The sequence below is a fragment of the Phyllostomus discolor genome, chromosome 15 (assembly GCF_004126475.2).
Source record: "Phyllostomus discolor isolate MPI-MPIP mPhyDis1 chromosome 15, mPhyDis1.pri.v3, whole genome shotgun sequence".
In the NCBI taxonomy this organism is placed as follows: domain Eukaryota; kingdom Metazoa; phylum Chordata; class Mammalia; order Chiroptera; family Phyllostomidae; genus Phyllostomus; species Phyllostomus discolor.
Genome location: NC_040917.2, coordinates 19326231 through 19349702, shown reverse-complemented (window position 1 = coordinate 19349702; position 23472 = coordinate 19326231). Strand labels below are relative to the sequence as shown.

Sequence of the window (23472 nt, the reverse complement as noted above, 5' to 3'; positions counted from 1 at the left end):
TAAACGTCAGAGTGTTTCGCGAGTAACCTTGTAGGAAGTATTGGATTAGCAGCGTTGAACGGGACACTGAAACAAAAATGGTTCTGGACAGTGAGGTAGGAATGAGAATTTTTTTCTTCTTTTTGGAATTTCCCCCTCTACTTTCTCTGATATGTTTGAGCGAAAGACTCGATGACTCACGTAAAATGGATCAAGCACATGTATAAAAGCCACTTTTAAAATTAGCCCATTAGTTAGTATGCAAAATAAATGATTAGACATTTATGAGTAGAAAAACAAAACGCACAGGAAATCAGAAGATCAAATGTTTTCTTGAGATATGTAAGCAGCTCCAAAATAGTTCATCTCCAACCAAAGAAGTTAATAGAGTAATTCACTTATTTTGCATTTGATACAGTTTCTCAGTTATTGGATTACTTATAAGATATATTTGATTTTAAAAATTTAACCACTGAAAAAACCACTTTAAATGCTTGTTAAAGATTGCAAGGATCTCCTTAGGATGTGCAGCTAAGAGAGATCACACTATTGTTTTTGATGAATGTGGATGCTGGTAGCCCCTCCAAAATTTGATTGCCATTAGCGAAAGAATGAAAACATAAGCAGGTTGTCAGTATCAGGAGTAATCGCAGCCGGCTTTTGGTGCAGGGAGGCTCTGGACGAGTTCGCGGAGGTCAAAGAAAGAGAAGAGAGGGAGGCTGCCCTGCAAAGGGAGAAGAAGAAAAAAGATTACCAAGCCCGAAAGATGCATTACCTCCTCAGCACGAAGCAGGTGGGTCTACCTGTGCCTGACAGCTCCCGTAAGCCACTGGGGCCCCGGCCTGACAGAGATAAACTAGCAGCCTGGATGGGACATGACTTGTTGAAAGATATCGCAAAGACACGACTTGGAGTTCAATTCCGTGCTGCTGCGCAGGCGCACGCAGGCACCCCGACTCCTCTGAGACAGGGGCCTTGGAGAGTCCGCTGCCCCGCGCTGGCCGGAGGGTCCAAGTCAGCAGCCTGCTCTCCCACGGCGATAACCCAACACGGAGGGCGCAGCCTGGCCCTCCAGACCGGTTCTGGGGGGCTCCTTGCTGTGTTGCGAATTGATCAAGAACTAACATGTTACGAACCTGAGATAGCTCTCTGGATTCTTTGCACCCTTTGCAAATTCTGGTGCGAGCCTTCAGGTACAGCTTTGAACAAGAGCCCCTCAGCAATTCCATCTTCACACAGGAAAATAAATGTGGAATTTGGAATATTTAGAAATTCATTTGCTTAGTTGGTAAAAATTCCAGGACTTCGGATCCTGTTATGTCTGCTAAGAAAAAACACACTGTGTGTAGAATATTCTGCTCACAGATACAGTTCTAAAAAGCACAAATTTGACCTTTTGGAGGATATAGCAATTTCCAGGTTTTTATTTTTTTATTCTAGACTTTCAGTCTGGTCTCATAATTCTAGCGAGAGTCACATATTTCAATGTGTTCAGATACGGGCAAGTCAAGTCCCGGGAGAGGATGGTGAGGTCTGACATGCAGTGTCATCCTTAGAGGCATCCAGGATGCCCAAAGCATCCAGGTCCCAAAGCACATGGAGTGCCAGGGGCCACGGCTGTTTGCACCCCGGACCTCCTCATCTCTAGCCTCTGTCGGGCTGTCTGAGCAAAACTTTTCAGTAACCATGATGGTCTCAGTGTTTACTTAGGCATCTATAGCTCAGTTACCTTCGTGTAACAGGCAAGGAAACTGAAACTCCAATTATTTCAAAATAATTTGGAAAGAAAAAGTCACAGTATTTCTACTTTTCATTATAAAATCCATGACAATGTAAAAATTTTAGCTGTATGATGAGTGAGCAACATTTTTTAAACACAGAACTGCAAATCAGGAATTCTCTTTAGCGAAAGTTTTTTCAAATTCACGCACTAGTAATTTCAACTTTGATGGAACCCTTTAAACCTGATAATAATTCTTAGGGAGATTTGTTTATTTTGATAACCCTGAACTCTCTTTGTATTGGGTTGGACAAAAAGGCTGTTTAGTTTTTTCCATGAGATAAAAGACACATTTTTCATGTTCACCGATAACTTTATAGATTTGGATATTTTGAGTATGTCAGCTATCTCCTGGTCTTGGTGTCTAGTAAGCAGAGGCCAGGGGTGCTGCTACACACCTTCCAATGACTAAGACAGCCCCACAGCAAAGAATTATTTGGCCAAAATGTCAATAGTACCAAGAAACTTTGTAAACTTGACATGTTCAATCAGTCACAGCTCCTCTCCATACACTGCACAAATCTTTTTTGTGTATTTCAGTTGCATCTTTACCTCTCTTGAAATAATAAACATAATACTCCAAAAATGTTACGTATTTTCTTCCACCTTCAATATTAAAATGGCTGCACAAAAATTCACCAGTATTGATAAGCTTCTTTTTAATGTACACTGATATGATAGCTGTCACAATACAGTCTAACAAAATTGTTTTGAATGAAGTTAAAGGCAACTAAGCACTACTAGAGCCATCAGACAGAAAAATCTAAATGAAATTTTTGACCAACCCAATCCTTGGAATCTTTCTTAATCTGAGTTCTAATTTTGTTCTATGTATTTATGATGGGTAGTATAGTAGAGAAAACAATTTTTTAAATTTTGAAATCCAATTTAACTGAAACATTGGTTAATTCTGCTTTACCCAGGGTTATCTAGGCAGTGAATATGTAGTGGACTAACTTAGAAAGTTCATAAAGCATTAGTTGTTCTGCCAATACAAATAATACAATAGGAAATGCCCATGGAGTGATTGCCATGTGCCAAAGACTGTGGCAGAGACTTTACATGCATTATTTTTAAACGATTTTGATTTCCTTGTAGTTTTAAAATTAAGTGCCTGACCTAACGAATTATTTCGCAAGTGACCACATGGCTCATGGATCTTAATGAATTTTCATACAATATAACCAGTGCATTTCAGGTGTGTTTGTGTTAACAAGTACACACCGCCAGTGCTGTCTGCTGTTCTTCTCCTTGTTTCTGCGGAGCGGGTAAGATCAGCGTGTGCAGACTGCAGCTGGTGACCTCTGGCCCCCAGAGCCGCCCGGCACCCAGCCATGGCATCCTCTCTCCCCCTCGCCTTTCCGCTCCCTCTCTCACATCTATCAATACAAAATTGTTTTTTTAAAAAGAAGTATATCAGGATAAGGAATCTTTAAACCTGCTTAAAACAATAATTCTAATAGCATGTTAGCAAGGAGAGAAACATTTTTATTGATGATATCAATAATTTAGAAATGATTTTAATCTAGTTTGTAGAAAACTAATTAGTAAACTAATTGTAGTAGACTTTCATAGTTCTAATACAATTTAACTTAAAGATGTAGACATAATACATTAATTTAGACAAATAGTGCTTCATAAAAAGTGAACATTTTTGTAAGCAAAAATTATACTTGTATATTCAGACCTAGAAAATAAACAAAATCATTCATTATTTAACATGTTAATACTTTTAGAACAATTATGCTGATATACTGACATATTCATACTGATAGCATAGTTTTCTAGTCCATTGTAAGCTCCCTTTTAGTACAAATCCAATGTATATCTTAAAGACTCTAAAATATATTACTAATTTTTACTGCTATTAATTATCTTTATGCAAGCAAAATGTTAGCACAAATACAAGTTACACAACTAAATATCTAATATAACAATGGGTGAATTAATAGACCCCTCAGGGTTTTATTAATTAAAAAGTTCAAGTCATATTAAAACACTTTTTGTATATGTTTATTTCAATCAGAAAGCTGAACATGGTAACCTATTTGCATAAATAATCAATCACGATTTCTAGTAGTAATAAGGTTAATTTGTTGCTACAGACATAATAGGATTAGTCAATTATATTTCCCAGAAAATGCTATTTGTTATGCGCCCCATCACCTGTGAAACAGGATTGGGTTTAGCGCCCTTACTACGTGAACACATCAAAAAGTCTTTGTCCCTGTAAAAGTTGTATGAAAAGAAAGCTAATTCTAGTTGATTTGAGTAAGTAAAATGCATACATTGCCTTCATTTGCGAATTTAATTTATCTTTCTGCAAAGATTGATTATGTAATAAAGAAATTTATTTTGATTCAGTAACCAGTCAGACTGAATCTAACACACATTGGACGTACTTCCTTTGAAGAAAATCTCATTTGCAGGTTTGTGTTATTCCAAATCAGCGGACTCGCATTCTGCTGTCCTTGTGCTCGGGTAATAAATTATGTTGTCTGCTCCCCCTACTGGTCGGCGTGAGCAAAGGCCTGCTGCCGCCTCATTAAAACGTGCAGCCTCTGTAGTGTTGCCAGGGTTTTCGAAGATCCTCCCGGACCCGTCGGCGGGGAAGTGACGGGCGCAAATGTGAAGCCCAAGACCTAAATCAGAAATCGCTCATATTTAGAAACATAGGCTGTGACATGCAGTTATACACATGACAAATGTCCTGGTTAGTGAAAATACCATTTTTAATTGTAATCTGTTAATAAAAATAATAGTAAATACATTAACTATGCATATTTTATTTTAGCTATGGCATTTCATAGTTTATGCATATTCAAGTAAACACTGAAATGAAAATCTATAAATTTAATTACAATTTTATACATATGTTATCCCTTATATGATAATAGATTTTCAATAGTTTCCCCATTAATGAGCAGTACAAATTTTTATATGGGCTCTGAGAAAACAATTTTTATTATTTATGATTCTTTAAAAGGTTAATGTTGATTAAACTTTATTTTAAATTATTTTTTGAGAGAAACAGGTAGTTTCAGCTGCTGTTTTTACAAATTCATGTAACATTTGCAGATAGAAGGAGAATAGCTTAAACATAAAATGTATACTTGATAGGCCCAAAACTAATTGGCCGTCTCTTGGTATGGACAACATGTTTATAAGACAATTCGCATAAGGTGAAAAAAGGCGAAAGTTGAGAACATGGTAATTCTGCCGAAGCATTGATTGCTTTCAACACTGTCTTCTTTTTTTTTTTGGTAAGATTTTTCAATTCTTTTATTTAAATTGTTGTTGCAGTACAATTTTCTATCTTTTACCCCCATCCCAGCCCACCCACCCAGCCCTCCCCTCCTCCCTCCCATTTTCACCCGCCCCTAGTTTTTGTCCATGTGTCCTTTACACTCGTTCCTGTAAACCCTTCCCTTTTCCCCTGAAATTCCCCTGAAATTCCCTCCCCTCTTCTGAGTGTTGGAGGCGGAGTGACTCTGCCACTGCGTGTGCTCAGTACACAAGTGCTCCCAGAAGAATGGCGGCCTCTCAGTGTGCACCTGCCTCTGGGTGTGTGTGTGTGCGTGTGATATGTCACCGTACGTGTGGTGCACCTGGAAAGCATCTCGGGAGGGCCTTCCCAGAGGCCGAGTCCTTTGGCGGTGGTCCAAAGCAGCGGGGCCCACCCGTGATGGTAAAACATGCCTTGCAACAGCTCCCTGCAGCGCAGTTTAGACCTCTTGGTCCTCAGCACTTAAAACCACATCTTTAACGTCAAAACATTGATTTTATTCCTTCCCAGTTTGTTGGCTGGACCATGGACTGACTCTCTCTCTCTCTCTCTCTCTTTCTCTCTCTCTCTCTCCCTCCCTCTCTCTCCATGACCTACATACAAAGGGTTTATGCCTTGAGGCTCCTGGCTGTCAAGGTACCTGTATGTCCACTGTGTTGAATATTATGTTTGTGATCTTGTTTTGATGCAGCCTGAATGGGGGCTTTCACGTGGTTCCTTGCTTCAGCTTTCTGGCTTCTCCCCTCTGCTCTGTCTTACGCCTTTTGACCCATTTCCTAACGCTTCCAACACCCCCTGTTGTCTGCAGAACCCAAGTCCGGCATTTGCAGCATAAGCATTCGAAAACGCTCCTGGCCCCACCCTTCCTGTTCGGTCTTACCCTCCTTTGCTCCCCAATATGAGCATCACGACACAGTCTCACTTCGTAGACTAGAGATATTCACATAAGGTGTTCTTTATAAACCTGAGGCAGGCGACTTCTGGATTCAGAAGCAGCCCTTTTGTTCTCCACAGCAAAGAGGCAACGTCTCACAGAGGGTCCACCAAACACTTGGGCTTTGCCACTGTTTTACCATTTAAGTTGCATTCCTTTTCACCTGTTAAATTCAAGTCCTTTCTGGAAGGAGACAGCTGTCAGGTTTCTTCTGAGACTAGCTGGGTGCAAATGAGTAGCTATGATGAGGTTACGGAAAGAGCAGGAAAGGAACGCGCACCCAGAGCTCCGAGACTCTGCCTAGATACGAAGACCCAGACGGGCACACGGCCGATGATACAGGAACCGAGGGATGCCACGGAGCATGCGACTCCAGGGAGATCTGGGGAGGGAAGCGGGTATTGATGGTACTGAGAAGCAACTTAGGAGAGCATGCAAGAGAAATGTGCCAAGTCTGTCCTTTTGCTTAGGGTCACTGCTACTCAATGTCACCTATCACGTCTATCACTCACCTCTTCTTTGTTTCCTACCTCACACAGCATTCTCAGTAATTCCTAATTCTCGCGTGACCGACCCCTTAGTCACACAGACTTCTGCAGGGGTTGACGACATCTGACGCTAAGGTGGAATTATGGGAGCACGGAGTGGGAGATGGGTTCATGGGTCGCGTATGCATGAGGATCTTAGACTGGAGTTTGCTGACTTCTCACGGGTTTGTGTGAATGTTCTTGGGGAGGGGGTGTGTAAACAGTAGGAGCTCACGCTGACGCAGGGCTCCCCTCTGCAGTGTGCCAGGGGACCTGGGACTCTCCAGAGGTGGCTTTTCCAGCCCTTTCTGCCGGCAGATTACAGAAACCAGGTCTGGAAGGTGAAGCGACTTGTTTGAGGTCGCATCACTGGTTTAAATAAACTCTGTGATGTCGGGGCACGCTCAGTGCGATCGAGCCACAGTGGAGATCGGAGTTAGTGGTCTGCATGTGTGTTCCACGTCGGATTCACCTGAACAAACTCTACTTGGAAGGAACTTCACCCCGGGTTCATGGCTACCCGGTTATCTTTTCTGAAAACCTAAAAATACCAGCACTCCGATTATGCCCCACTCCTTGAGTTGGCCTCAACCTGTTGAACTCTCTTCTTACCCTTTCTCTGAAATGGGTTAGTGATTATAAGAAACATTGACTCAGCATGAGTCCATGTACAAAAGTAGAGAAAAACTAAGGCCTGATTATAAAAGGATGAAGCAAGCTAGCCCATAACAGATTTCCATGATTGCCTCCCGTAATTCAAAGCACCTGTATCATATTAGTCCGCACAGTGTAGTCAAAAGGAGCAACCAGCTTCCTGGGGGCTAAAGTGTTGTTGTTTGGTACTCACTCTTCCTCTGGACACTTGGCTGATTTATTCTTTCCAGAAGACTCTGTGGCGAATGAAGATCACCACCTGTGATCTTCGGGTGCATAGTGTAAGAGGCAGGTCTTCAAATATGGCCCTTGATTCTTGGTCCCAAAAGAACATCCAAATCGCAAAATCATCACATGATTTGTCACTATGAGCAGCCTCTACTCAGAAAAGGCCAAGGACTGAACCAGCATGGAGAATGAATTAATTAGCTATTGCCTTTTACATTTCACTTCTCCCCTCTTTCACACCATAGTTTTCATTACCCTGCAATACCTGCAGCCAGTGCAGTTATGATCCATTGCCAGGACTCTTGGAAGAGACAGGGTGACGTGGTTTAAAAACTGCCTTGTTGTGCCCCCAGTTGAGTCCTTTTCTGGGGGCCATCAGTTAACCACCATGCATCTGAGAAATAGAGGCAAAAATGCCGATAGAAGCAGAAATTAAAATTAATTGAGAGCCCACTTAGGTAGAAAAGTACCTTAGCTACTTTTCTTACGTATATGTTTTCTTTTCAATATGTTACATTTTAAAATTTTTTTTAAATGTTCTTGAACCAAAACAGACTAGAAACTTCTCCTAAATGGGTGACTTGGAGCAGATTCATGTTTTGTGGGACCTGAAGCTTATACAATTTGGGGATCTAATTTTTTTGAGAAGGAAGCATACAAAGTTACAAGATGAAGAAGATGAAAAATTTCATAAGAAGCAAAAAGTCCTTTCAAACATATTACAAACTTTAACATCTGACAATACAACAACTCCAAATCTAAAAACACAACGATAGTCTATAAGCTGCACGACAGCTCTGTAATGCTTGTTCTCCATATTTGGGCTCCATACTCTTGGATGGCTTCTGTATTTGCAATACTTCTATTATGTTTTCTAGAAGGAAGAGGAGAAAGTTTGCTCGTTCTTTTCTCTAGGACTCTTGACCTAAATTTTTCATTACTGTAAAAAAGTTGAACAATGCATTTCTGTTTGCATATGCTGCATTAGTGAGTCTATTTTTGAAAAGGGAGCTCTGTTTTCCACAGGATCAATGAGAATCCAATTCTCCATTTATAATTTACACTTGCGAATTTTGGAATAAGTGTCCGTAGTCTCGCTTCTGGCTGTGTGCCTTTCAAACCCCTCTTGTCTGTCCCTCCCCACCAGCACGCAAGGCCAGAGCCCTGGAGGGTCTCGTAGCAGTGCCTCCCCTGGCCCTGCACCTGGTCCCGTGGCGCCCCGAGGGTCTGTGCACTGGGTGCAGGAATGTTCCCGGAAGTCACTCTCACATTGGGATTGCTGACAAATGTGAGCTCTACTTGCTTTCTCTTTATGGGACAGTTTGGAGGGAGCCGAGAAGGGTTTTATCTCATGAACATTTTCCTGGATGGTGGCAGAAACCATACCCTTACATTTCTATTTATTTGAAATTAGGCAGCACATACAACATAATTAGCCCTTAATGCCTCGCATGAACTAGCCTCTCAGTCCTTTCAACCATCGGGAGGTGAGCGGCTGGAGCCTTGGCTGCCGGCCGCTCTCCCAGGAAGGCGAGCGAGCCCCACGGGCTCTTCCGGAGAGGCTACGCGGCAGCGTGTTGGTCTTGCTCAGAAAAGGGGCAGGAGGAGAGGAATAGGCTGACCCTGGTCACCGATGAGGCATTTTTATCTTTGAGCAATCATCTGAGATTCTGATGCAACAGAAAGCCTGTTCCACACCGAGCCACCTAGTGTTCTGTGCTTATTTTATTCGAGATGAAGGGATGTTGTCTGTGAGAATGCAGATGTCTTCGACATCTCACCCTGGGTCTAGCTAGTAATGCGTCTTTTACTTAATGCACCATCATGCCAGCGGAAGAACTGGGCTTGTCCCAGATGGTGAAACAGAAACTGTTGATTGGTGTGTTCTGCACCATCTGAGATGTCAAAGGCAGAAGTGCAACACAGCATTTGCCAAAGCTCTATTATCAAACAGTCCGCAGGGAAACCTGGCTGAGAAGTCACCGAATATAGCCCCTTTTTCCCTACATGAGTTCAGAAGAAATTGAAACAATGATAGAAGACTTAGGCAGATGGAGAGCGAAGGTAGCAGTTTTATTTGCAATGAAATCCGGATTGGAAATTCACATCTGAAGCAAGAATGCGCTTGCTTCCACTCAATTCCACAATTAAAGCTAGGTCACAGTCATGGGCAAAGCAGGAAGGCCAAGTCTGTCCTTGTCGGTCCTAAAGCGTTCCCCAGACAGAAACCGCTCAGTACGCATAGGCCCAGAAGATGCGGGAAAGCATGTGAGGAGCTTCAAGGGAGAGGTCGAGCCAGGCAGGGAGAGACCTTAACCTCTAAGTCAGGAATCAAATAAGTGTAGGATCACATATGGGTATACTTTTGTAGAGAAGGTTGGAGGTAGAAATAATTAACGTCCGAGGACCTCCTCATGCTGGTCGGTCTTGTGAAATAATCCTGGGGAGAACTGGAGAAGGAGGGTGTTCAGTGGCCCTGCAGCCCGGCTGGTCTGACATCCGCGGAGTGGAGTGCCTCCAGTCTGCCTGGTTATGTGACTGATTCCGGCGGTAATCAGCAACTGGAGCGTGGAGGCGCACAGAGTAAGAATAGTAACAGCTACCATTTATCGAGTGCTCACTGGGAGCCAGGTATTATTCTCACTGCCTTACATGAGTTACCTCTCTTAACGCTCGTATACCACCCTGCAAGTGGACTGTTATTATCCCCAACTTGGGGAAGAGGCACAAAGAGACTAAGCAGGAAGCCCAAGGTCAGTGTGAGTATGTGATGGTCTAGTTTCAGAGCCACCTTCACCAGGACTATGCGATACTACCTTTTACAAAGTTCGCATTCATGGGGAACTAACTTGCGTTAGGCACTCCCCATTCAAAGTGTGTTAGCTGGGTGAAATCTTTCTCAGCCTGTTGAGGTGGTGCCATCATTTCAGAGGAGACCATGATACAATGTGGTGAGGTTATGCAGGTTAAGGCCATAGCAGTGCTGAGAGGTGGAGGTGGGAATTCAGACTTAACTCATTCACCACTGAGCCGTGCTGCATGGTTCAATGGGTTCTGGTCTGAGGCATGGCTGGGTGCATAAAGCAGAGTGGTGGCTGTTAGGGGTGTGAGTCATAAAGATAATCAAACAAGTGACAGCAAGAAGGAGGTGACAGATGAGAAAAAATTTGAGGGATTGGTCAACTTGAGAGCTCCAGGAAATGCATCTCATGGTTAGCAAGGATAAGAATGTGAGAAAATGAATGGACTAGAAAATTGTGGTAAGGGGGTAAGAGATTGGTGTGTAAGGTTATTGAATTACTCACACAGAGCAGTTCTGGGCAATGGGGGTGTGGCTAACCCATGTAAAGATGAAGGTCGGTGATGACGGATCGGAGCACTGTGACACCACATTGTTGGGACGGATCGCCTGTCCGTGAAATCACCTGGAATTACCCCAGAATGCACAGTGGCAAGGAAGACTAGACTAAGTGCCAGAGGCTGTCATGAACGTGGGGGAGGATCAGCGAGTGTGCATGACAGCTGTAAAGAGGGACAAGAGACCAGATGTCCCGATGGCAAGAAGGCAGACGCGTCCTGGCTTGGAAGTGATCCTGGAGAACGGAGATAACACAGGGCCGGCCCTGGTCACTGGTCCAGGGCGTGCTGAGACGCTGCACTCAGTAGGGCTACAGGGAAAGTGCTGTTCTAGAGGAGAAGGAAGCTTCGATGATGATGATGATGATGATGATGATGATGATAGGCAGAAGATGTGTTTTTCAAAAAGTGTGGGGGCATAGGGAAGTCGCTGGGCACAGCAGGGAGCTGGGCAAAGCCGACAGGATCATAAACAAGGGAAAAGCAATCGGGGAGCTGAAGGTGAGTAAACCGAAGGTTGCATAGGAGAGCCGTGATGAATTGGTTACAAGATTATTTGGCCGCAAGCAATTTGGCCAAAGAGCGAGCGGATGTTGGCCCTGTCCAACCAGCGCCTCCTTTGGGGGAACTGGAGTAGCTGTGCCTGGGCCTCGTCTCGGTCACACAGAGAAAGCGAGTTTGGACCGAAAAGTACAAGGAAGCACTACTGCCTCAAATTCTTAAAAATGAAAAAAATAAAAAATAAAAACACATAAAATCTGAAATAACCCAACAGAACACCCGAAGAGCCAGACACTAGACTCTGAGTCGTTTTAAACCAACTCAGTTTTTTGATCGAGATATTTCACCAACCAACTTTTTTAAAAAATTGCTTTGCCTCCAATTTTCTGGCCAAATTACGTTACCACTAGAGGCGGTGACGAGAGACGATGGGGTTGTGAGGCACAGTGGGACCTCCTGGGCTCCCTGCCCTCAGGGAGGTCAGAGCAGAATGGAAACATCAAAAAAGAACCTAAAAATTTTTTTTGAAGGATAACATCCAGAAAAGTGCGAAAACCCTGATCCCCCAGCTCGGGTGTCACGCAGCAGCAGGTGTAATCTGGACCTGTAGGTCCCCATAATAGTTTCTGTACAAGAAGCCCACAGGTCTGCAGAACAGGACTGTGGGAAGCCCGGGGGTCTGCCCCGACGGGTGGTCTTGTCTTCAGCTCTGGACTCCAGACTGCGGCCCACCGGAGGGAGGCAGCGTGGCACGGTGCTGCCCCGCGAGGCGGGCCGTCCTGCACTGTGATAAAACCTGAAGTGGTTTTCTCCTGTTGGAAAAACAGAATTCTTCTTCAAGGACTCTCGGGAAATCAGCTGGTTGCAGAGCCCCGCGTAACGCGGGGCATCAGGGCTGACAAATGCTCCCTGCTGTTGGTACATTTCCGTCCACAAAAGAAAATTTTCCTTCAGTTGCCCGCTTCTGTGATGCTAAGTATTTTTTCTTGTCGCCATTAATTGTCCTGGAAGTCATCTTTTAAACCCCACTATGAAATCATTTTCCAAACACACGTCTGTGGAGGCAACCAAGCAAGAGAGAGAGCTAGGTTTCCAGGGGGGAGGGAAAGGCGTGTACTGGGGGGTTTTTAGAGGGGTGGGAGTCATAGAAACATGTTTCACTGTTTTCCTTCTGTTTTCTTTTGGGGGGGGGGCAGTGCAGGAGCCATATGCAGGATCAGCCAGCTCGGGATGTGGGGAATTGTGGGGTAGAGGAGTCACAATGGGGAGTTTTCAGAGCACTGCGGGTGGATTGGGGTTCGTAACTGCTGCTCTATTGAAAACAACTGTGAATCTCCTACCTAGAAATCTAGGGGACTGCTGGGACCGTGGTACACTGTCCATCACACCTGGGGTCCAGGTACTTCCTGTGGCCTGGGGGGTCCTCTGGTCATTTCTTCTCAGGCTTCTTCAGTAATTCTTGTGCATCCCATTTCCTCTGATTCCCTGTGGGGCCATTTAGGGTCGAAGTCATCTACAGCTGCTGTTTCTTTGCACATTTGCTGCTGTTTTCTGGGAATGCCCCCCACCCCCACCTTACACACCCAGACAAATGCTTTCTCTCCCTTCATGATGCTGCCCGAACACCAGGCATCCGGCTGCACAGGGCGGTCTGTTCGCGGTGAGGCTGGGCACCCATGTGAGCCCTGTTTCAGGATCGCACAATGCTTTACACACTACCCAGGCTCTGCGCCCAGTGGACAAGCAGCAGTCAAAGCCACATAGGAGAGACTGCCGAGGTGGCAGGTGGCGGATGAGGTCGGTGAGACTCTCTCCCTTGGTGGCCCAGGCCTGGGGAAGTTGCCTAAGCCAGAAAAACAAACCCCTATCTCTTTCCACCCTGTTCTGTTGGATGTCACTACAGCAGTGACCTGACATTTGCAAGACAGAGATAAAGGGATGGTTCAGTGGGGGAGATCTCCCAGAGAGTCTCCGATGTGCAATATTCTCAGAAAAGTCTTCCAAAATGCAGTATGGTTAAACGGAAATCCTGAGTGAAAATTGAAAAACAAAAGATATTCTCTCTGTCCCAAGATTTTCTGAGTCCTCCTGGTATTGCCACATTTTGGCGGACTCCAGCCAGCCCCTACTTTCTCTTTCTCCCCTCGCATGCGGGGGAGCTGTGTCGTGATGTCTGCCACAGGAACAGACCCCGCTCCTGCCGAGGTCACCTGTCACCTTCTAATTACCATCCCAGGGCTGCGTTCCCGGGCCCCACGCTGCCCCACCTCTCCCTGGCTCCTGACACCGCTGACCTCCCCCGTGAAGCTGTCTTCCCCGCGTCCCTTGTCCCCTCCCTCGCTGTTTGCTCTCTGAGTGTCCTTCATGGGTTTTTGTTCCCACTGATTTCCAACGCCGGCGTGCTCGCCGCTGCTGCAGTTCGTGGATGGTGTGGGGTGCTTTGTTTCATTTTGTTCTACATTTGGGAGGTTTGTGGCCACCACCAGCACGAAGATTATGACTTACTGAAGGCTCAGGTGATGGCGAGCATTTTCTAGCAAGAAAAGGTTTTTTAATTAGGATATGTCCATTGTGTTTATATTGATAATGCTATTGCACACTTAATAGACTGCACTGTGGCATAAACATGACCTTCATATTCACGGGGAACCCTAGGCATTCCTGTGACTCACTTGATTGCAATATTTGCCTCACTGCGGTGGTCCAGGACTCCACCTGAGATATCTCTGAGGTCTGCCTGTATATACACGCTCCTAAGAATCTTCCCTGTCTTCCTCCATCCTCTCCCTCACTGACCCATCCATTTGCACACCTCCTGCTATTTTATTAGAAAACACAATCACTGCTAGCCTTGACCTCTTTCCTAAGTGCCAGACCCACTCTTACAACTAGGCACTGGACGCTTCAACCTGAAAGATCTGTGGGAAGCTCAGCTTTCATAACGCCCAGGCAGTAATATTCCTACATAACTAACTGCTCCCCTTCCTCCCTTCTCTGCCTGGCGCCAAACTCAAGCTTCTCTGTGACTCCACAGTCTCTCACACTCTCTGTTCTTAGTGCCCCCACCATCGCTGGCTTCTGCTTCGGCGTCTGCGGAGCGCTCTCAGTCCACGTCCTGCTTCCGTTTCCGCTGCCCGCTCTCCTTACGCTGCAGAAGCAATCTCCGCCTTCCTTCCCCCCTTCTGGCCCTGACATCGCTGATTCAGATGAGCATGGACTGGTGGTCTCCTCGGAGCCAGGGACCCACATGGACAAGAAGCCAGGGTTCTCAGCTCTTGCTGTATCTCAGCTTTGAAAACCAAAACTGAACTTGTGCCCAGACGCGTGCCTCAAAGATTCTGGCTGGGTTGGTCCAGGCCAGAGGCTGGGCGGCAGCATTTGTTACATCCTCCAACCAACTCTCCCCTGCATCCGGAGGAGGCAGGCGCTTCAAGAGCAGCTGGAGTGACCACTGTCCTCACTCCGAGGGAGCTTCCATTCACATCGGGGAGACAGACACTTGAAAGCAAATAGTCATATGTATACAATTGAAAGTTCCAAGTGCCACGAGAACATGAACAGGGGACTTTGAGAGAAAGCATAGGACCGCCAAAGGACCTTCTAAAGGAGTGGGATTTGATGTGAAGTCTTCAGAATGACTCTAATTTGGCCAGGCAAATAGGCAGATGGAAAAACACTTTTGGTTTTTCCATGTACCCACACCTCTATACATCTCCTCGTCTGGATCTGCCTTCTCCGGGCGTTTTCTGTGAGTGGACTGCGACCGTGTGTGCTCCTGCAGCTAACTTCTTTCACGCGGTGCGTTGTCCTTGGGTCCTCCCGTGCTACAGCGTGCACCCGCGTCATTGCTCTCCGCTGTCCAGTAGCGCTCCACTCTATGGATAACCCTCTTCAGGTCGTTTACTGCGCTGTTGGTGAACGGCTGGGCTGACTCCAGTTTTCAGCATCTACGAATAACGCTGCCATAAATGTTTGCATGCAAATATCTGCGTGGACCTATATTTTCATCTCTTTCGTGTACTGAGCACGTGTTTAAAATATTTTTAACTAGGCTTTAATTTTTTTTTTAGCCATTGTAGGTTAACAGCAAATTTGAATGGGACGTTGCCACCTACTCTCTACCGCCCACGCATCGTTAGCTCCCGAAGTCCATAGTTCATGTTAGAAGTCCCTCTGGGTGGCGTACTTGACTTCTCTCCCATCTTGCCGGCAAGGTTTCGGGGGGACAGTGGGCTGTAATTCTTACCCTGGCTCCTCCGCAGGTGAGGCGTGCATCGATCGCCTCCACTATTTGAAAGTGTTTTTTTTATCTTTGAGTTTTCAAAGTTTGAATATGATATGCCTAGTTGTCATTGTTTCTGTTTTTCCTTTTTCTTTTGTGTGCCCCAAGCTTCCTGGGGGATTTGGTAGCGGACGTTAATCTGGGGGAGGCCTCGCTCATCATGACTTTGTGTATTTCCTCCGATACCTTCCTCTCTTCCTTCCCCCTCCTGGCCTTCCCGTCCCATCTGTGGTTTGCCTTTTTCGTAGTTGCCTCTTCGTTCTCGGACCTTCTGTTACGTTTTTATCAGACTTTCTGTTCCTTGCCTTTCCTCTTTGTAAGTTTCTGTTGGCGCACACCCTCCGGTTCAGGACCTCCTTCCTGGGCCATGCCCCGTCTCCATGGAAATCCAGCAAAGGCGTCCTTCATGTCGGTTCCACTGTTTCTCATCCCCGGCACTTCCCTCCGATTCCCGCTTAGAACTGCCCGTCTGTTCTCACGTGCGGTCTAATTTATTTACCTTTACATCCCTCCGCCTATTATTAGTCACAGCTGTCTTAAATTCCCGGTTTGGTCATTCCAGTGCCCCTGCCACGTCTGAGTGTGGTTCTGACGCCTGTTCTGTCTCTTCAAGGTGTGGTTGTCACCTGTGTTTCTATGGAGTCAGCTTCCGTAGGCTCCGTGCAATAGCAGGACCAGCCTCAGAATTCCACCTTCACCTGAGTTCACCTTCAGTTAAATGCACCCCTGCAGCCTTTCAAGGTTCCACCCCAGCTGAGCTCTACAAGCTAACCTGGCTTTGGCCTCAGACTTAAACCGGTCAACCTGTGTTCACCGAACAGCAGCCCTTGGCTGCTCCCCTTTATACCTCTTTATCCTCACCCTTCCCGTGGCCTGGAATGCCCTTCCCCTCTTTTTATTGCCAAAATTCTACCTATCTTTAGTGCAAATTCAGACACTTTCCCGGAGTGTTCTAAAGGATACATCCCTTCCCCACAGCCTTGGGCATCTGCCCCTTTTACAACAGTAGTTAGAGCACATTTGCTGCAGGCTGCTCATGTCACTGTTGGTCACAAAATCACTGTCTTACTGCCACCCTCCCCCCACCCCACTGCTGAGAAGGCTGTGACGGGCCGACCACCCTTCACTCTTCTCCGCACCCACCCACCGCAGGTCCAGCAAAGCGTTTCTCAGTTAGTAGATGCTCAGTGGTGTTGAATGTAATTAGTGTGTAGAGAATGGGATCTTACTTCCATGCCTTCGTTTTAATCGACATTGCACGGGAATACTTTACTATATGATAATGATGGTTAAACTATCCAAATGTTTTCTAAAAATTACTTATTAACCTAAGGAAGCCAGCTAGCTACATCTGGGGTCTACATATAATGTGACCCCTCTAGAATTTGACCCTAACCATTAAAAAAAAATCCTATTTCTTAACTGAAGTAAAAGAAGAGAAAAAGCATTTGTAGCTAGTAATAGTTTTTTTTTTTTATTTTGATTCTTGCTTGTCACAGATGAGTCCTAGACCGAATGCGGCCCTGTGAACCCCGGAGGCTCCCCTGCCTCCGTGCCTCCTGCATCCCTGGGAGCCGGGTGAGCGCGGCTATTGTCTGAAACCCCCGCGGAAGCGTCACTCGCTGCTCCGCCTGAGAAATGGCCGGGCTCCCCGTTAGTCCTCTGCGAGAGTAATTGGATGTAGAAAATCTTACTAAACGCTGGACTGTGACAGTGTGTGAGCACTCTGACTGGCTCCTAACAGCAGGGCGATTATTTGCTGAGTGGGGTTTTTATAAATCCCCCGGCACGACGGCGTCCCGATAATTATGATGAAGTGCACACCGGTCAGTGTGGACTCAGCAGTCCCCATCCCGGCGAGTATCTCATTCATACTTCCCTGGCCCACTTTTCCTCTCCCGGGCGCTGATTCGAGATGCTTACTCCCCGTCTGTGGTTGCTGGGTGCCTCATCCCTTCCAGGAATCATTTAATGCAAACCCAGGACCCGTACATACTGGAGACAGCCCTGGTTTTAGACCTGCGTCTCTCTCTCCCAGCAACCACAGATTCTGAATCATGGAGCAAGACAATGATTTAATTTCGGTCCATTTTGGCGGCAATCAGCGACTCCTGTTTGCTGTGTGATTGCCATCTGCGGAGGTAAAAGTTGAACTCTCCCAGAATAAGCAGTGACTTTAAAATCAGGAGAAATTGTTATTTCTCGTATGGTAACATAGGAAACGGAAACGCTAGTAAATGTGCTTCGGGAATTACAGGCGTACACAATCCCACCTCGAGATTTTTTATTTCACAGAAACTTGTTTGAAAAGTAAACCTCAATAACAAAGAGAAGGGGAAAAAAATTAGACACAGCCTCCCCCAGGCAATTACACAATAAAGGTCAGTGCAAGAAAGGAAAATGACCATAAAAACATTCTCTGTGAAATAAAACATTAGCAGCTCCAAACACCAAGTGTACATCCATTTGTCTTCCAATCCATTGCATTTTCAAAGCCCCTTCCCGTATAAACACTCAAGTATAAGAATAAAAACTGGGCAGAAAAGAGCCCACTGATAGATTGTTAGAAACATGGAATAGGTTGATAGATTGTTAGAAATACAGAATAGTTCAAAATATTAATGCAACGCTAAGGGTGACTGGGTGACAAATGGTACATGTGTGCGCTGCTCAGCCCGCCGTAATTAATATTCCGGGTCATGCTTAAGTTCCCATGATGGAGGGTCCAAAGGGGGGAATTCAAGAAAAATATATATCTATTATATAACTCATTGCCTTTTTTCCCCCCTTTTGACGAGTCAGAATCATAGCCTTTAAAAAAAAATATCGGCGCTTTCACACCTCATTTGCCGTATTCACCGCTGGGCCACCAGTCAGCAGCCCGGCGGATGCAAGGAGGTCAGCAGGAAGCTATTAGCAAAGTCCTCTCCCGAGATTCCCTGGGTCTTATTGAGTTGAATGTTAGCATGACAGTACTGCAAATAACTCAGTTGTAGGCTCTTTTTTTTTATAAACAGTTAGCACAGATTTCCCCATAGTGTTGGTCACTCTAGAAAATTATTGCAGAGAATGAAGTCCCACAAGCTAGCTTGGCGGCAGCCCTCCGACGTGGTGAAAAATGTGAAAACTGCAAAATATGTCACCGTCCCTTAGGATTAACGTGGTCTTTTGTGACCCGTAGTAATATTTTCAAAAATCAACAACAAGCCATTATTCACGAGTGGCTCACAAAATATGAAATATAGCCACTGAGACGATAGTAAGTTAAGGTTGTTTTAGTTACTTAAATAATACTAATTAAGTGGATACTGTCTCAGCCTCAATAAATGGGGTGTTTGCTTGCTCAATTCTAAATAAATAGGGATTGTGGGAGGACTGGGCTGTGTTCAGTGATGTCGTTAGCAAACGCATTAAATTAATATCTGAAATATTGACACCTTGAAGATTTTAAATGATACACTTTGAATTCAATTAAAATATATTTTCTGTCTATATTTGATTTAAATTGCAAAGAGAATACACATGAGGAGGTCTCCATTTAGGTTGCAAAATATAATTTAAGGAAGCTATCATGTCCGCGGCCCCATTTGCATTTCCCATCTAGCCTGTGTGTACACGCGCATGCAGATGCGGGCGGGGGTCACAGGCGGTTTCCGGGGGTGCCGAGGGAAGAGCCGGGGGCAGTTACTCAGGCAGAGGGACCTCTTAAAGCGCATGTCATAGTCTAGTTCTACGTATCTTACTGTTTTAGTCTGTGAGGTTGTGGGCATGGTATACCAAACAGAACGGCATTTTCTTGTATCTCCATCATAGACTTACCTAGATTTATATTTAATGTCCGAATAGTCTCTCAATGTAACATGGGTGGTTTTCCCCTCATTACAATGGATACATTCTCATCATAGGAAATCGCCCTAAAAATCATCTTGAAAATTGCCATCCCCTTAAAAGTGACTGTCTACTGAAAGCTATTTTTGGATAAATATGTGTGTGTGTGTATATATATTTTTTCTTTCATTGAGGTCCTTTAACCGTTTTATAAACATACACATGCACGCATGTATACATATGTATATATACATGCATGCATCCAATATGCACACACATGTATATACATGCACACACGTATGCGTGTGTGTGTTTATTTCATTAAGATCCTTTAACTATCCGTGTATGTATCCACCTTGGCCTGTACTCAGTATTTCAGTGAGAGGATGCCAACACGACTTTACCCCGTAGGGAAAGTTGAGTTGGAGGAAGCTCAAAGGTATCTGTGATAAGTTAGTTCTACATCACAATGTGCTCGAAAGTGAATTGAAGTTCACAGAACACTGATGTGTTAAGAACAATAAAAAGGGTATAATTTATAACTTCTTTGAAGGAAGTCAACAGGATTTTGAAATAAACCTCAAACATTTTACTAAGAATGTTTACGTGGCTTTGGAAACCAATAGTGAATTAGAGGCTTCGTGAGCCCTTTCGAATGTTGCACTGTTAATGTAGATAAGCACTTAGCATCATTCTCAGTGTCTTCTGCACACTGGGGACGCAACACCACCTAGCCCGGAGAGTCCCGTTGCTCCAGCTGCTCGCTCGGGGAGGGCGGACACTCACACACACAAACAACCACAGGGCAGGACACCGAATACAGCCTGAGCGGGTGGCGTTGGCAGAGGTTGGCACTCACTTCAGAGTTAGGCTGGAAATAGACATTTTTTAGGATAGTTTTCCCAAGACGACTATCCCGATTGATCTTAATATTTTGAAACGGCTGATTCCATGAGGGAAATATAGCAAGCAGAAATATTTGTGGATACGAGGGTGGCATAAGAGAAAAGCACATTTTTAGGAAAACCGGATAGCTTCAGTGGGTATGTTGTTTACATTAGAGTGTCCACAAAGCAACCAAACAAGTTGTCCTACCCGCTGCCGTGTGACTTTTCCTCATGCATATGACCTTGTGTATATGAGAAGAATTTCGAAATGTGCTTCCGTAATCCAACGCCACTGACTTTTCAGAAAACGGACATCTGCTCCCCTTGAATCTGTCTGTCACTCATACATCTAATGAACCTCTACCGCATAGCAGGGGCTGTGCCGAGTGAGTCTTGACTGCTCTGACGCAGTGTGACAAGGTCAATGATCAACAGCAAGGGTAACGTGACACTATAGAAGTACAGCACTGGACCACGTGAGTTCCGAATCTTGCACACACACACACACACACACGCACACACATCTATATGTCCACTTTGATGATTATCTTAAAGTGAAGAACTTAAAATAACTACCGTTATGTAATGTTATGTAGTGAACAGTCATTCAAAAACCAGATGTTTATGGACTACACACACACTCGTACCCAGAACCGGTTCAAGCACAGGGAGTCTCAGCCTGTGTGCGTGAATGTGTGACGACAGATGTGGGCACGTGTACACACCTGTAGTTAACGGTCAGAATGCAGAGTAAGGGATGCAACGTCCTTCTGTTCTCGTTTTCATAATAACAGTTGCAGAAAATATACCCTGTGTGTCAGACAGAATCTGTAGCTCAGCAGTTTTTCCCATGTTTCGTCCCCAACCGTGAGTGACTCCGAGACAGCTGGTCTGGAATGCAGACAAAGCATGTGCATTTTTTAATCCTTTGCCGATAAATCTGATACTCACCTCCAGTGCAGAACCCAAGGTGTCGTTTAAAGTAGCCCTTAAACATTGCAGAATTCTATGGCACAACTTGGTCTTCCCTTCACTGCCAGGGAAAATTAAAGACGAAAACCAAGATTCTGTTTTCTGAAGATTCCAGGTGTTTACAACTCACCGTTCCGGGAGGAACCGGACCCCTGGGAGCTGCGGATTCGGCAGGCGAAGCCTTTGGTGTGCAAGCGGCCGAGAGGGCAGCTGCAGCGGCCCAGCAGTCTGACCAGCTGGCTGGGGTGCACCAGCGCCCGGTCCTTCCCCCGCTCCGACACGCTGCCGCCCATCAGCAGGAAGCAGTGCCAGGTACGCCCGGGCCCTGGACAAGGATCCTGTCCACGACTGTGTTCTCACTGGTTTTTAAACTTTTTGTTATTTTGTCTGTGTGGCCCAAAGAGAAAATTATATTTTTGTAAAATCTAACTTTAAGTCATAAGTATAAAGTATGATTAAAATATAGACCAAGGAAGTAATTGAATTATTTCTTTGGTACTGAATTTTAGTGTTTTGAATATAATGTTAATGCATAAGATCTTGGGCTGGGATCTAGCCCTTTTTATGTAAAAATACTGTTATAACAATACTTGTTATATCCCGCTGTCGCTAGAAAGATCTTATGTACTATAAAATACACTTACTTTAACCTATCATCTGATGATCCATGTCTTTCTGTACAATCGTAAACATGATTGAAAAATATAAGTGGAGCCCTGGCTGGTGTAGCTCAGTGGATTGAGCGTGGGCTGTGAACCAAAGCATCGCAGGTTCGATTCCCAGTCAGGGCACATGCCTGGGTTGGAGGCCATGGCCCCCAGCAATCGCACATTGATGTTTCTCTCTCTCTCTTTCTCCCTCCCTTCCCTCTCTAAAAATAAATAAATCTTTTTAAAAAATAAATAAATTGAAAAGAAAAATATAAGTGGGAGAATCAGAGAGGGCCTGAAGCCATGCACAACTCCAGTGGACACAGACACGGGGTCTCCAGCGTGGGTCGGAGCAGAGCAGGGTCGGCAGGCGACTTCCCGGAGCTGTCTTGCGGAGCGAGACGTGTCGGGTGACAATTGTCCTGTCCCGAACGTCCCAACAGCAGTAGTTCTGTCATCCCCACCAACATTTAAACTGGAGCAGACAAGTGCCACCAGGCAGCGCCAGCCCTGATCAGGGTTTATTTTGGTTCACACCACCGAGCCCCCAGAGCTCCTACCCGTGAGTCCTCTGCCCGGGCTTGTGTTTGTGTCTTTCTGTGTAATAAACTCCTGCAAAACCCGGTGGCGGAGGCCGCCACGCACTTCTTACCTCACAGTTTCTGCGGGTCAGCATGGTAGGTACAGCGTGGGGGACGGCCTCTGACTCAGGGTCTCTCGGGGAGTTTCAGTCAACGTGACAGTGCTGCTGAGATGTCACATGAAAGAGGAGGGTGGGGAGGTCCACATCCAAGGTCACTCCTCTGGTTGGTGGTTGACTCCTGTCTCAGCCCTTCCTCCTGTGAGCCTCTCTGTCTGCAGAGCCGAGAGCTGTCAGAACAGAAGCCACAGCCTTTTTATGACCTGACACTACCACGGGTGTCTTCCCATTCCCTCTCCCATATTCTCTTTGTCAGAAGTGGTTAAGTGCAGCCCATGCGAGGACATGGATACGCAGGAGTGGGGTCCCTTCATGGCCCGGCCACTCCATCAACCGTGCGATAAGACAGCCCACATTCTCTGCCATAAAAACAGGCACTGATGCATGCAATTACCTGTGGTGTGTTGTGTTTCCATTCTCTGTAGCTGGGTCCTTAATTCCCTCTACTTGTGTAATTTTGGTCTCTAAACACTACTAACAGATAATTAATACTATTAGCTGACTATGTATCCTATATTATAGAAAGAGCTGTAAAAAATAAGTGAAAATCTATGAAGGTGATTTTCCCCCCGGACCACTTCCTCTTTTTCCTCATCCCTGCTTCATTTGATAAGAAAATCTATTGATATCAATATTCTTAATTACCTCTACACTAATCTAGTTATCTAAAAAAATCCATAGAAGCTAAAAATTCTAATTTCTGAAATGCAGTGGCAAGCAGGGCAGACTTGAGCAAGAGGGCAAAGAGACATCATGGGAAATACTTCCTTTGTTTTGGGACATATCCTTAGGGTATGGTTCTCTTTGTCTTTTCAAATATGGTTTATACCAGCATCGAATAAAGGCATCGAAGTATATTTATACAGAAATATAAAGTGAATTTGATGAGTAACAATTTTTACCATTT

The 23472-nt window shown here is 45.2% G+C and overlaps 1 protein-coding gene across 1 annotated transcript in view; it reads left to right on the top strand.

The window, feature by feature from the left end:
- SPATA17 (spermatogenesis associated 17) overlaps nt 1-23472 on the top strand; it is an 85405-nt gene that overhangs the window by 29262 nt on the left and 32671 nt on the right. Inside the window, exons 6-7 of the mRNA XM_028531298.2 lie at nt 649-772; nt 21324-21527. Coding sequence (XP_028387099.1) covers nt 649-772; nt 21324-21527 — 328 coding nt within the window. The remainder of the gene's footprint in view (nt 1-648; nt 773-21323; nt 21528-23472) is intronic.